This window comes from Hipposideros armiger, unplaced genomic scaffold (genome assembly GCF_001890085.2).
Source record: "Hipposideros armiger isolate ML-2016 unplaced genomic scaffold, ASM189008v1 scaffold_410, whole genome shotgun sequence".
NCBI lineage: Eukaryota > Metazoa > Chordata > Mammalia > Chiroptera > Hipposideridae > Hipposideros > Hipposideros armiger.
In genome coordinates, this window is record NW_017731760.1 from 452319 (window position 1) to 467335 (window position 15017).

At 49.4% G+C, this 15017-nt stretch overlaps 1 protein-coding gene across 1 annotated transcript in view; it reads left to right on the forward strand.

Moving 5' to 3' along the window:
- Window positions 1-8683: 8683 nt before the first annotated feature.
- The window catches only part of RBP1 (retinol binding protein 1), a 29735-nt gene continuing 23401 nt past the window's right edge, over window positions 8684-15017 (forward strand). Inside the window, 3 exon segments of the mRNA XM_019663907.1 lie at window positions 8684-8854; window positions 8856-8961; window positions 9431-9609. Coding sequence (XP_019519452.1) covers window positions 8699-8854; window positions 8856-8961; window positions 9431-9609 — 441 coding nt within the window. The 5' untranslated portion in view covers window positions 8684-8698.

Consider the following 15017-nt stretch of genomic DNA (forward strand, 5'->3'; position numbering starts at 1 on the left):
GCGCCACTCGGCCAGCCCCCGGAGTCCAAGTTTTAACAAAGCCTCAGGACTCTGAGGCAAGTGCTGTCTCTTTAGGGGACGCTGTCTGAGAGTTACAAGAAGGAAGAAGAAATGCAGTGTGTCCTAAGGGTTTGTCCTAAGGTGGCAAGCAGCTTGGCTGAATTTCTGTATAGCTTTTAGAGGATGGAGTACATCTGTCCATCACCCCGACCCAAGACAGCTCTTCCTGGGATATCTTTATATTATGCTGTTGTCACTCTGATGTCAAAAACATTCAACACCCTCCCATCACCACAAGGAAAAAGACTCCTCAGTCAGCAATTTGTACTTTTGTTTTTATTCCAAAGCATACTTAATTGTTCGATTTTAAGAACTTAATCCTAGTGCTAATAGCTATATAATATTTCTGAATTTGTAGGCAAACGTTATGTATGTATTTACTTGATGTATTATTTTTGTAGAAATGATACTTTGAGTAGGACATGCACTTGGAGTTGTTTTCTCAGTGGTGATGAACTTCACCCTCACTCCCCTTTAGATCAAGCTTCTAATTTCAAAGTCAACCAGAGTTAGATGGGCAGATAGCACCATGACCTGGTTAAAGGAAAGCTATCTCTCTTTCTCCACAGTGTGGTTCCAGGGTTAAATTAGATACTACATTCAACATGTTTGTCACATGAGCACTCAAACAGTGACTGGGATTATCTTCATCAGGCTGTTTATTTAGCTGTCCCTTGATGCTTATCACCATCTATGCTAATGCTGTCATACCTTGTCCGGCCACTCAGCATCCATTCACTGCTCTGCCAAGAAAAACAAAGGCAAGTGGCTTGACAAGGGCCCAGGGAGCCTGAGTGCAAATACAATTCTTTCAAGTGGAGATAGGCAGGAAACTAGAATTTATTCAGGATGTGTGTCAGACTCCTCAAAACTACCCCATGAAGTGACGGTTCAGAGACATTAAGTGACTTACCCACGATCACACAGCTAGGAAATGGTAGGCCTGGAATTCAAAATCAATCTGACTCTAAAACCCAGCCCTGTGCATTCCACGGGACTCTGATCAACCCAGAGGCAGCAGGAAGGAAGGTCACAGATGAGAAGGGTCTTTACAAAGATGATTATGATGCTGTTTGGAATGTGTTCTCTGTCCCTGAATCAATGAGCTCCCGGCCTATTTCCTCCCTTTTTGGAAGCACAAACCCTCCATGAGCTGCCTAAAAAGCATGTTTACCTTCCACCGCTTCTAAGAAGACAAGACACAGACTGAGGCCTGAGGCTAGCCCCGAACTAAGCCGAGGACCCTGGCCCACCCTTCCCCTGCAATCCTCCCCTCCCAGACCGCCTCCCCCTCCCACAGGACAGCAGGGGCCCTGATCTGTATTCACTCTCAGGTCTCCAGGAAGTCCTCAGAGGACTCAGCCACATGCTTCCTGGAAATCAATGTGTGTTTGACCAGCTACTTCCCTTTCATCTTTTCATTGTGTAGTTCTGCCCTAAGAACGCAAAAACATTGCTCCGGCAAGATTGGTTCTTTTTAAATCTGGCCAGAGCCTCACTAAGGTACATTAATCTTTAACTGTTTATGGATTTTTCTACTTAGAATATATGCCTTGTGCTTTCATTTCACATGGGGATTTGAATTCTGCTTCCATATTGATGATGACTTGGGAGACTTATTTCCTCTCCAGGATTTTCTTCTGTGGGCTTATTTATCAAAACCAACATGCTAAGATCCCCATAGATCTTTGCCTCATTCAGGAGACAACTGGTGGTTCAGACCTTGGGTTTTTGGATCAAAAAGAGCCAGACATAAATTCAGTCCCCAGCCCTGCCACTTGGTCCATGTGACCGAGCAAGTCACAAAACCTCTCTAAACTGCATTCTCTTCTGAAATTAAAGACCAATGGAGTCACATCTTACCCAGGGTTCTATAATCAGCACAACCCCATACATAGTCATAACAATTACTTTTGAAAAGTCCTTAACTCTGTGCAAGGACTCCTGTCTCCTCATCCCACCCCTCCATTCCTCACCCTTTTCCAGTGTCCCCTCCTCTTCCAAGGGCACCTGCCTCCTCTCTCTGTCCACTAGGTCAGCCTTTCAGGGCCACCTCCAACCCTCCCCTCAACCCGGCACCTCTGATTAGCTCCATAAGAAGGCCCAGGGTAAAGAACACAAAACCATAACCTTCCTTAAAAAGGCAAGAAAGTGGGAAAAGTTGTGAATACACATAATTCATATTTTTTCAAATGTATTGTTACTGGACAAAAACACATTTTAAGACTCTCATCAAAGTGAAAACACAAAACTGATACAGCTTCTGTTAAGTCTCAAACCCTCAAGTCTCAAACGCCAAGTACTTGGGCAGTGATAAAAAATAAATAAATAAAAACATTGGCTACCTCTTCCCAGCCACTGGTCCAACGGGCCTACTGAAAACAAAGCAAAGACCATGTGGGTGAAGAATTTGCCCGCACCTGTCTTCTATCTACAGCTTGGCAAAGGCTTCTCCCAGCTGCCCAGCTTCTCAGATAATCTGCCCCCACCTCCCACGAGTCCTTTTGTGGGCACGCCCCAGGGAAGGTACGCAGACTGGCCACCAGGAGGCAGATACATTATATTGACCGTTTTCCCACCTTTGTGTGACTCTGGTATAGCAACTGCTAATGGCAGCTCACTTGAAATTCCTTTAGTAGTTGCTTCTGACCAAAAAACTTTACTGCATCGCTGTCCTGACTTGGCAAGGCATGAAATCATGACCTCCAGTCTTTCCAGCTATCGTATCTCCCATAGTATGAAATGGCTATTTAAAGACTGAAATTAGACTGAAACTCAAATATTGACTTCTGATTTCCTACCAGCTATGTTACTACTATACAAGATGCTGTCTCAGCTGAACCAAAGCCCCGGGGGACTATCCTATCAAGTGTCTGTAACTTCACCAAAATTCTGCTGATCCTGTCATCTGGGTTTATGAGCCTTCACTCCATAAGGTCATCACTTTCATACTGGACTGTCAGGGCAGGAGATATTCAGCACAATCACCTCCCTGGCACAGCCTTGGAACTTGTGTGGGCTTCCACCAGCTCACGGGTAATCCCCCACCCCAACATCTATGCCTGCCCCACAGAGATCACAGGATTCTGCAGACCTCAGGCTTCATTTTCCAGGAGGCTTTTTCCTTGCAAATATATGTCTATGGGGCCACAAGATTGGAAAGTTGGGACCCAGGTATCTTTGCAAAAGGATGTTAGCGTGGTAGGGAGGTGGGCTGAGTTGGGGTAGATAAAGTAGGTGTTCTGTTCGTCACAGAACTGCCACGACTAACAACATCTCATTGAGTGTCCTGGATCTGCCTACTGGCCACGTCTTCACTGTGGGCAAGATCCTTCCAAGTCCTCTCCTTTTGTACCACCCTTTCCAAGGTGCTCTAGCCATCTGGCAGCAACCCAGGGGAGCTATCACTCCACCCTGTGGCTGGAATAGCAGGAAGTCATGTGAAAAATGAGCCCCCTCCCTAAAACTGGGCCCTGGCATGATTTAGCGGGAAGCCTCTCAAGATGGTGGACAGATATGGCTGCCCACAGGGCACCTCCCATCTTCCCAGACACTGGGAGGCTCTGCTTTCCTTTGAGCCCTGAGCCTAGTCGCATGTTACATTGAGCATTCATTCACATGAAGTAACATGAGGGATTAAGGACTGCAGATGGAGTTTATAAGCACAATTTAATAAAATACACCCTGAAATCATATTTGTGCTCAGCAGTTCCACCCCCATTCTGATGGTCATTCACATGTGCAGAGGATCAACTGGGGTTTTTATAATCCTGGCTAAACAAGAAAATGACTGCTTACTTCTTGATACCAAAACCCTCCCCAAATGCAAATGCAAACTACCCCTGAGATACCCTTTTTGCCTAGCAAAAAAACAAAACAAAAAACAGTTTGACAATAAAATCTGTTAGTGAGGAAACAGACACTATCATGTATTGCTTCTGGGGAGGCGAAATAGTACAATCCTAGGGAGAGAAATTGGGCAAATATCTAGCAAAAGTTCATTAAGTGTTTGCCCTTTGACACAGCAATCCCACCTCTAGGAATCCATCCATAAAATATGCTCAAAAAATACATAAAAAGACTTGTTTATTGCAGCATTATTCATTCCAGCAAAAGACTGGAAACAAACCCTGTGTCCATCAGGAAGGGACTGGTTCAGTAAACGGCGGGACATCCTTGCAGTGGAGCACTATGCTGCTATAAAGGGAAGGATCTCTCCCTGGATCACTGTGAGTGATCTCTAGCATGTTTTATTAAGTTAAAAAACAAGATATAGTTTGCTACCATTTATCTAAGAAAGGGAAGGTATGACTATATAATACATTTATATATTTTTTAATTAAAGGATAAATCTTAAAATAAAACAGACACATCCACCAATGGCAGTGTATGAAACTTGTCTGGATCCTGATTCAAACAAACAAACTGAAAAAATAAATGATGAGATAAGTGAGCACTTTCTGGATATTTGATGATATTAAGGAATTAATATTGTTTTTAGTTGTGATCATGGTGTGGTGTTATTTCCTTTTAATGGACTTTATCTTTCAGAGATTCTTCTTGAAATGTTTCCAGATGAAATGATATGATGTCTAATTTGTCTCAAAATAATTTTGGAACTGGGAGTGGGTAGAGATATAGACAAAACAAGATTGGCCATGGATTAATAGTTATTGAAGCTGGTGATGAATTCCTGGGACTTCAATATACAACTCTATGTTGATATAGGTTTAAAATTTTCAATAATAATATAATAATATAGTGAAGGGAGAGAGAGAGAGAGAGAGAGAGAGAGAGAGAGAGAGAGAGAGAGAGAGAGAGAGAAAGGAGGGAAAAAGGGAGAGAGGGAATTTGTGGGGCAGGGAGAGATGATGTGTCATTTGAACATTTGCATCATCAAAGAAGAGATTCTTCGGTTGTCCCTGGTATCCATCAGCCCCTGTGGCCTCTTGACAAGCCCTCTCACTCCCTAACATGGGAGACACAGGAAGACAGCTTTGTTGGGCCACTCTTGTCCTTTCAGACATTAACCTCACAGATGGCATGGTGACAGCTCAGGGCCTTTCCTCATAACTCTAGAGACATATTTGAACACAGGAAAAGAGAAGATTTTACAAGTCTCCAAAGTAAAATGAGCCCTTGAGAAGAGAAGCAAGGATGTGGTGTCCGATGAGGAAGTTTTTCTTTATAGCACAAGGCAAGAATACAAGGCCACCTGTCCCCTGCTAGGAGATTGGCGCCTCTGGGTATGGGAGACATCGCACAGAGGATGGGGATGAGGCTCGAAGGCACACTCTTGCCCCAGCGTCCTGTAAGGAGCATCCTTTTTTTGGGGGGGGGGAGGAGCCTCAGGGTCTGCCCCAGGGATCTCTCCTCCAACCTCATTGCCCTCAGGAAGCTCAGCTGGCCCAACTACTGGGGACCCTGGGCAAGTTGCTTGACCTCTCAGTGATACAGATAGGACTGCCCACCTCACAATCATGGGCAATTGAGAAATCATTTCATGGAGATGGTTCCCTGAACTCTAATTTATACCCACGGAGCACACTGATCCACTAGAGAATAAGCCAGCACATTTCCTCTCCAGTTCCTTTGAGCACACCCCTCCCCAGGAGCTCACCCTGGGGTCCTTGGCTCTCTCCTGCCCCCCTACCCCCCAACCCAGGATTGCTCACTGTGCCTGTTGCCAGCCTCAGGGCAGTTCCCCACTGGACTGGTTCTCCTTCTTCATGGTCTTGATGGCCCTTTGGGATTGGTCCAGGATCTCCGTTGCCCTTCTTTAAGGTTAGTGAATGAAGCAAGCCCATTAGAATGTTCTAGAGTGTTTATCTGTCCTCCTCCTCATCCTCCTCCTCCTCCTCTCAATCATTAACAATTCTGCCCCTTCTTCCTCCTTTGTCCACCTATCTCTCCTCTCCCCTGGCCTTTCCTCCTTCCTCCTAACCTCTCTGATCCTGGCTGTCCTCACCACCTCCAGGGAGCCCTCACTAATTGCCAACCCCACACACATCTTCTCTCTCTTCTTTACAAACTCTCCTCAGTTGCTCTCTTTGCTTAACACATCCCAAGTGATTACCCAGATGGAAAGGAGCTCCAAAACAATTTTGATTAATGGATTAAATCAAGCATGACAGAGTGGGCTGAGCGAGGATAATTGTGATGATATCTAATGCTTCCACAACATTGCCACAGGGCACTTTCCACTTCAACTCATGAATTGACCTTAAGGCTCCAGGAAAGGGGCAGAGGCCAGCACCCTTCTTTCCTTAGCCTTTTCCCTAACTTCTAAGGATCCTCAAACAGCAGTGTTTCTGGGGCAGGACTCTGCCTGTTCTCCTTTGCTTCTCACCACCTTGAGAAGTAGGTAGTCAGAGTGTCCCCATTTTACAGATTTGGGAACTGAGGCACAGATTGAATAAGCAACTTACCCAAGATCACTCAGCTAGACGGTGATAGTCATCTTCCAACCACGCGTCCTGCCTCTAAATCCCGCCCTCGCAACCAGCCCCCGGTTGCAAGTAACAGCACAGCCAGGATAGGCTCCACCTGGGAGAGCCCTCCTGGGAGTAGGCTGACCTGCTGGGCGACTAGACAAAGGCAGACAGAAATGAAGCCAAACCAGGCTGAGTGAAGTGCCATGTGCCCAGCTGGCCAGTTCAGCAGAAGTCAGGTCAGTAGATATCCAAAGTGACCAGAGGAGGGAGGAGGGGCCAGATATTGGTTCTTTGGGATGGGCAGGGAGAAGCGGAGAGGTGGGGAAAGGGGCAAGCCTCCTCCTAAAGCACAAAGGGACCACTCTGGGCATGGCAGAGGGCCAGGACTGACTGGGCCCTGCTGTGTGCCAGGCACTGTGCTGGGCATTTGGTATAAGCCATAGCTGGAGACTCAGCATAATGGGAGAAGGTTGGGGATGGTGCGAAATCCAGTTGGCTGAGCTGGATGGCGCAGGGGAGCAGGGAGAGGAATTTAGACTAGCTGGGGTTGACCAAGGAATGGCCAGTTCACTATTTTAGCCTATGGCTCAATCTCCATTCCAGTAAGGGAAGCCCAGGGGCTGTGCTGGCCCAGATTAGATGCCTTAGAGAACCCAAGCCAGGCCAAGACCCACCCAGCCACCTGCCTGAGTCACAGGGGTATCTTCTTGCATCTCCAGGCTGGGCAGGGCCAGGACAGGCTGTCCCATCACTTGGCTGTCCCCTGAGATGAGCCCTGGGATGGCTAGAAAGAGAGACACAGAGCCAGAACCTGTGTGAACAACTGATGGCCTGAGCATCCCAAAGCCAGGTGAGAAGAGATGGGAAACAGGCTTCATTGAGGGGTCAGAGCAGTGACTCTCAACCAGTGGTTACCCCCTCATCAACCCTCCCGGGGCATTTCACAATGTCTGGAGCCATCTTTGTGGGAGGTACCACTGGGATCCAGTGGGTAGAAGCCAGAGATACCGCGAAACATCCTACAATACATAGGACAGCTCCCTACCCCATAACAAAGAATTATGTGGCCCAAAATGGCAACAGTGCCAAGGCTGAGAAACCCTGGTGTAGGACAAGGTGGGTAAGAGGGGCTGAAATCCAAGCCACCCCCGGGATGAAGCTGCCCCTTCCCTCAGGAAGAGGTATCCTGTCCTAACTCAGCCAGAGGCAAGGTAAGGGCTAACACGGTGGAGCGTGGGGTGGAGGTGGGGAGCCATGGTAGTGCTCTAGGGGAAAGAGAATGCACCTGCTGTCACCTAGGCTGTGATTTGTGCAAAACAGCAATTTCAAAGAAATATTTAGTTTTTAATGGAGGGTCGAAAAGTCAGCCCACACGATTATGTCATCTCCTTGCTGGCAAAGACAGACGTTTTAAACCACTATGACTTACCCACTAGGTGGGAAATGAGATGTGATCAAAGATTTTCACTGCAGTACTGTTTCTCATAGTAAAGGTTCAGAAACAACACAAATGCCCATCAAAGGGAGAAAAGCTGGATAAACAATGGCATATCCTGCAAAAAGAATGAGGATGCTTTCTATGCATGGATATGGAAAGGTCTCCAGAATATATTAAGTGAAAAAAAGCGAAGTGCAAAACACGGGAGTACTGCGCTGTCACTGGGTGACAGGGGAGGGGGAAAAATCAGCAGTATATTAATAAGTGCTTACATTTGCATAAAACAGTGGGTCTCAAACTTGACTGTGCATCAGAACCGCCCAGAGGGGCTTTCTAGTCATGCTTACTTTAAATAACATCAACCTTGCTTTTATTTGGGGGAGGGATGTGGAGAATGCCCAGATTTGAAGTGCCCAGCTCTCCCAGCCCTGGGCGCCCACCAGCCTGGCCACCAGCGCAGGCTTTAGACAAAGACTAATAAGTGGCCTCTTTCCCTGGTCGCTCCAGCAACCCCAGAGACTGTTTCCCAACCCTCAAGTGGCCGCTGAATGTGAGAAGTTCACGGCTTTTGAAGGAATCCCGCAGGAACAGAAGAGTTGGAGGCAATAAAGCAACACCCCCACCCCCACAATCTCTTCTTTCATAGGGAAGCGAACTGAAGGTCTCAATGAAGGTGGCCGGGGGCCGGGCGCAAACCTAGCGCTCGACATCCCCTGCCCCCGCCCCTGCCCCCGCCCCCGCCACGGGGGGAGGAGCGATAGCTACAATGGATCCTCCTGCGGGCTTTGTGTACGCTCGGAATCCAGCTGTCGCCGCCCCATAGAGCCCCCTGCCCCTGGAGAGCCCACAGTTCCGGGCCGCCCACCAGCCGGGTCGCGTTGGTAGCCGCTGCCCCAGCGGAGCCAAGAGCTGCTCCCGCCTGTTTCGTGGCCATTCGGCCCCAGTCGCCCCCCGAAATGCCGGTCGACTTCACCGGATACTGGAAGATGCTGGCTAACGAGAATTTCGAGGAGTACCTGCGCGCGCTGGGTAAGCCGCTGCCCGCTGCTCTCGGCCTGGGCACCCGGCCGAGCCCCCTGAGGGCCCCTCCCCAGAGCCCTCCTGAGCCTGCTGCCCGCCTGCCTCAGCCTGGACCAGCCGCGGCCCCGTGCCCCCAGGCAGCAGAATGAGTGTCCTCTGCCACAGGGTTGTTAGGTTTATTGGTGGTAAATGTCAGATAGTTGGCTCTAGACATGGATAATTTCATTAGGTAAGCTGGGCTTAGTTTGCTAGTCTTTGTTTTTAAAGGGTTAGCATAGGGCAGAAAACTTCGTTGCAAAAAGAAAAAAAAGAAAGAAAAGAAAAAGACAGACTGGCTGTGCGCAGCGACAGCACTAAGTGAGAAGGGAACCCCAACTGTTTAACAGGGAAGCGAACCCCTGAGCCCCTCTACCTTGAGAACATATCTCTGAGTTTTCTGGCCAACCCTCTAGCCCTCTCTGTCCCTGCCCCCCTACAGATGTCAATGTGGCCTTGCGCAAAATCGCCAACTTGCTGAAGCCAGACAAAGAGATCGTGCAGGACGGCGACCATATGATCATCCGCACGCTGAGCACTTTTAGGAACTACATCATGGACTTCCAGGTTGGGAAGGAGTTTGAGGAGGATCTGACGGGCATAGATGACCGCAAGTGCATGGTGAGGATGTGGGTATGCCCTGGCATCTCCTGCCCAGGGTGCCTAACCAAAGGCTGGGCTAGCTTATTTGAGAGGAGATGGAGGACAGTTGTGTTCTCAGGAACCAGGGATCTTGGCACTCCCAGCCCCCAAGGTAGGCAGCACCCACTCATCAAACATCCCCCTCTGTCGAAACCAGATGGTAATAGTCATGAAAGCTGCGGTTTGCTGAGTTTCTACTGTGTCCTGACACTGAGCCAGGTGTCTAATACAGTTGACGCCACCTAATCCCCTTAACAACCTTTGAGGCATGAGTACGCCCATTTAACAGATGAGAAAACAGTCTGAAAGAAATGAAGTAACATGCCCAGAGTAGCACAGCTAGGGAGGGGCTGGGCTGGAATTCCAGGCATGTCTGTTGACTGCTTGCTGGCTGGCTGCACTCCGGGCTGGTGAAGGAGAGCAGGAAGGGAGGAAAGAAGAAACACAGGGAGCTCTCTTTTGAAGTGTAAACTTCCTATATGACCTAGTATGAAGCCACTCCAGGAAGCAGGGGGCACCAAGATCCCTGCCAGCAGCCTTCTGACCTGCCTCTCCTGGTCCCCAAACTGGGATTAGGCTCCTGACCACCCCCCTTGCCCCACCCTATCCTCCCCTGCCAGCCGAGCTCCCTCTGAACCTTGCAGCCAACACCTACTCAGGACGGCAGCTCCTCTGCAGCCAGAGGAAGCGGCAATGGACAGGGAGAGGCGTGAGCTCCCGCTCCCAACGGTGGGAAGCTGGTGACCAGGAGACCCCAATTAGTGCTGCCATCGCAGATTCCGGAAGGTCAGCCCCAGGCCTCCATCAACATTCTCTGGTCACTGGGAGGTCAGGGCGTTCCTGGTCTCCCTTTCACTGTCTTGGGGGGAGCCGGGGGAGGTCCAGATCTAGTGTATGCTTATTGATGAGGCCCTTGCCCTTGCCCTCCCCTCCCCCTTCCACCATCTATCAGGGGTCTGCTGTATGCCCTGCACCCTGCCAGTTATTTTACACCACAGCCAAGTGAGGGAGCAATTAGTCACCCCATGTTACGCAATAACAGGCTCCACAGGGAAAGGAACTTGCAAGAGATGGGATTTGAATCCTAGGTCTTCGGACTTTGAAGCCCATGCTCCTGGTCTCTGCTAGGATGCTCTCTGCTGGTAGCCTTTGCAGAAACCAGGCGGTTGAGGTTTGTTAGGGCTGTGGTTGAGGACTGCTGGTGTCTGGAGCCCCAGGCTCGCACGACTCATCCTCCTCTGGTCGATTCATCTGAAGGCAGTCAGGAGTTGGGAATGATGGCGGATGAGGGGACAGCGGCAGGAAGTGTCCTTACAGAGGCCACTAGTGGGAGAAAATACTATTGTTGTCGGGAAATGTCAGGTTGTGACTTTAAAAGGCCCCAGATCTCTTTATCTGCCCAGAGGCAGAGGCTCAGAGTATGAAAGGCCTGCCTTGGTGAGGTGGGGGCCCTGCCTTTTGGATCACTGCCCAAGATCTGCTTCCTGGGCTGCTGCATGGAACAGAACGGTAAGAACAGATGCCCCAGCTTACTCTGGGGGTCTCACACAGTACATCCCACATCTCTATTTATTGTGGGTTACCCACAGCCTCTGGAATGTGTTGGCTTGTACTTGACTAATTATCTTTGCGCTTTCATTTCCTCCCTCATCCATTAATGTATAAAATATATATTGATCACTTAATAATACTAGCTAATACTCATCAAGTGCTTACTATGCACCAGGTACTGTTCAGATTTTATTTTAACTTACTCACTCTTCACAACGCCATTTTCAGCCCCATTTGACAGATAAATGTAAGGTAGGACTTCATGTCGTGTGACCTTGGGGACGTGAAATAAATGGCAGAGGGAGGATTTGAATTTGGTCGTCCACTCTGGAATACCTGCTGTTAATCATTGCACTGTACCCACCACTTTCTTCACATATTAGTCACTGTACCAGCGGCAGGGTCACCGCCGAGCACTTCGCAACCCCTGGTGTTCAGGAAGGCACAGTGTCTGTGGTGGAGACAGACACACACACAGGCTGAACGCAGTGAGATCAGTGGAGACAAAGGGAAAGTGCCCAGGGGAGGGGAATGCAGGAGATCTCAAGGTCACGTCTGTACTTGATTATAAAAGAGAAGGGGATGGAAGGGAGTAGGTGACCACCTTCAATTCTCAACCCAGTATTAGGACAGTGGTAGGTGAACAGATGAGGGAGCCCAGCAGCTGGGCCAACTAGATGAAATCGGGCAGGACTCATGGTCACCTCTGATGTCCCACGATTCAGTCGATGGCCACTCGCTTACCTTGCTGTTGCTCACTAGGGGAGGGACCGCTCCTCAGCTCGGGCCTTTCCTTGGCCCCCTGCCCTGCCTTTCTCTCCTGGCTGCCCAGCTGGATGGTGGACCATAGTGAAGAGCATGGCTGCAGGGGGGCTAGGATAATAGAATTATAGCAACTGTCCAGCCTGCAGCTTGTGAATGGAGGGAAATGAATGCCAAGATGCCATGCGGGCTGAGGTCTCTAGGCCTTCAGGTGTCCTGAGCAAGGTGGCTGCCAAAGACAACTTTCCCTACCGCCTCTTCTGCTCCACACGCTCTGCACCCACCAACCAGAAGCAGCAGCTGAGAGGAAGCCCGTTTGTTCTCCACATCAGGTGATTTCATTCTAATGTGTTCTTCCCAACACATTCCAAGAGTCTCGTTTCTCACCTGGGATCATTCATTCATCTGTTTTCTGTATTCCTATCTTGCTCCTACAAGCATTTCAAGGTACTTGCTCTATCTTTGCAGCCTCTGTGTTACTGGGATGAGTAGCACAAGAGTCCTGCCTTCACAAAGTTCAGCGTAGTGATGGAGGCAGACCAAAGCAGCCAATCATACTGTGATAGTGTGCCGATGGGGGAAGGACAGGCAGAGAAGGAACCCCTCCCGGGAGGTCAGGGACAGTTCCCACAGGAAGTGGAGTCTGAGCTGTGACCTGAAGGACAGACAGGAAATAGCCAGGCAAACAGGAAGGGGACAAAAAGAAGGCCAAAGCCAAGAGAACAGCACTTGATAAATGCTATTTCGGACCTGTTCCAAACCAGGCCCCGGACTCAGAATGAGGACACGGACGCAGCAAGGCCTCCCGGAGCACCCAGGCCAGTGGAGGAGACAGGCACACCCTTAAGGCATTACCACCCAGCGTTGTGATAGAAGCACAGTGGGCTGAGGAGCGCAGGGCTGGGGGAGCAGGGGTCGTGGAAGGTTCCCCAGAGGAAGTGGCATCTAAGCAGGACCAGTAAGAATTGGGGCAGATATAGGGAAAGGATAAAAGCATTCCAGGCAGGGGGAATTATGTATACAAAGGCCTCTGGGGTCAGAAAAGGTCTGGTTGGGAGGAGGTTTGGAGAGGTGGCAGGTGCCATCTCTGAGTCTGCAGTGTGAGGAGAGGCGAAATGTGGCCGGGGGGAGAGGGGCGTGAGGAGGACCTGGCAGTGAACCCTGGTGTGGCCTTGACAGGCTGCCGGGAGCCCTCGCTGGGAGAGGCGTCACCAGGCTGACTTTCCTCTCTGAGGCTTCTTGGCTCACAGATCTCTGACCCTGTCTGTCTTCCATGGAAACACAGATAAGGTTCCCAGCCAGAGGGTGAAATCCGGCCTGCAGATGTGTTTTGCTTGGCCTGCACAATGTTTGAAAAATTTCAGAGCCAGTTGCCAAACATTGTAAGATTTTAAAAACACACACACACACACACACACACACAAAAACCACATATTTCTGGCTATTCTTACCAAAAAAAAAATCAAGATGCTAAAAATGCTGGTTGTCTGATTATTCCTGTGCCAGGTGGCTTCCTGGTTCACTATCCCAGTTGCTCTGCTTAGATGGGACATTCTCCAGTTTACCTCCGTCCTCACCCCACCCTGTTACCTGAAGTCAAGGATCAGCTGGCCCATCATCACTGTTTGCGCCATGGGTTCCCTAGAGCAGTGGTTCCCAAAGTGGAGGCCAGCAGCAGTGGCATCATAAGAACGTATTAGAAGCACAGATCCTCCAGCCACACCCCAGCCTGCTGAATCAGAAACTCTGGGAGCAGGGCCAGCAGTCTGGGTTTCAGTATGCCCGCCATGTGGCTCTGATGCAACTGAAGCTTGCAAACCACAGCTCTAGATTAAAGAAACATGTCTCTGTACCTGCATCTCTATGCAACCAGGTGTAGAGCGCCACGTGCCGCTGGCCAGTTTAGTCCATCGCCCTACTCCTGTGGACATCGCAGTTGTGCCCAGAGCCACCTGAAATGGCTCTGCGATCTCTCCCTGGGCTGATGCATGGAGGAATTCAGCTCTGTGTAGCCAGGATCACTTGGCTCACATTTCCAATCTGTTGTATTCAGGTTTTACATGACCCAAAAGCAGCAGGGGCTGTCATGTTGGTGGGAATGTATAGACTGGACTTGGCTTTTCTCCACTGCCTCGGGCACGCCTTTATCTATTAGGATGAAACCTCCAGCCCAGTTTGAAACCAATATCATTTATTGAATCTAGCAGGTGTAGGTTTTGGCGGGGTTGGCGACCTAGAAAAAGGGAAGTGCTCCTCAACTTCAAATACTGTTCCCCACTCCTGGGCCAGGGAATCTCCCAGAATGAGAAATGACCGGGTTCTTTGTTCCCAGCTCCCCCCAAGCATGAGCAGCTTTTGTGGGAGAAGACCTAACCTCAGCTAGGAGTCACAGCCGTGAGCATGGCTCTGTGTGGCGGTGGCAGAAGGGCCATTTGTCACCCCATCATGGACGATGGGTCAGGTTTGTCCTGGAGGAGGCAGCTTTGTTCACTCAGGAGCCTGGCGCCTCCTCCCCTGGCTGAGGCCTCAGCTCTGAACTCAGGATGACCCCTTCCACAGAGCCTGCCTTCCGCTTCTAGTCCTCCGCCCCTCTGTGGAGTTCTTTGTTTTTATTGTAAAAGGAAAAAAAAAAAAATTCAAACAGCAAAGGAGAGAGTGAACTAAAAAGGAAAGGACCCCTTCCCTCTCTTGGCCTGATTCCCACTTCCCAGAGGTTATCACTGTTCGTGTTTCTGAAGGATCTGTCAGAAAATCTACCTCAAATACATATAGTAAAAGCTATCGATCTATTATTGATCAGTTAACTAGTCAGTATCTCTAAAGCTAGAAAGGCGGGAAGGAGGGAGGGAGGAAAAGAAAGGAAAGGAAAAAGGAAGGAAGGAAGGAAGGAAGGAAGGAAGGAAGGAAGGAAGGAAGGAAGGAAGGAAGGGAAGAGGTGGGGGGAAGACCCACTCCTCCTCATGTTTTTGTTCTTTTTACTGAGTGGTATTTCTTAGGCATCTTTCCATATCAGCACTTACAGATTTTCTGAATTATTTTTTAACCATCTATGTTTTCTTCCCTTCCCTCCCTGA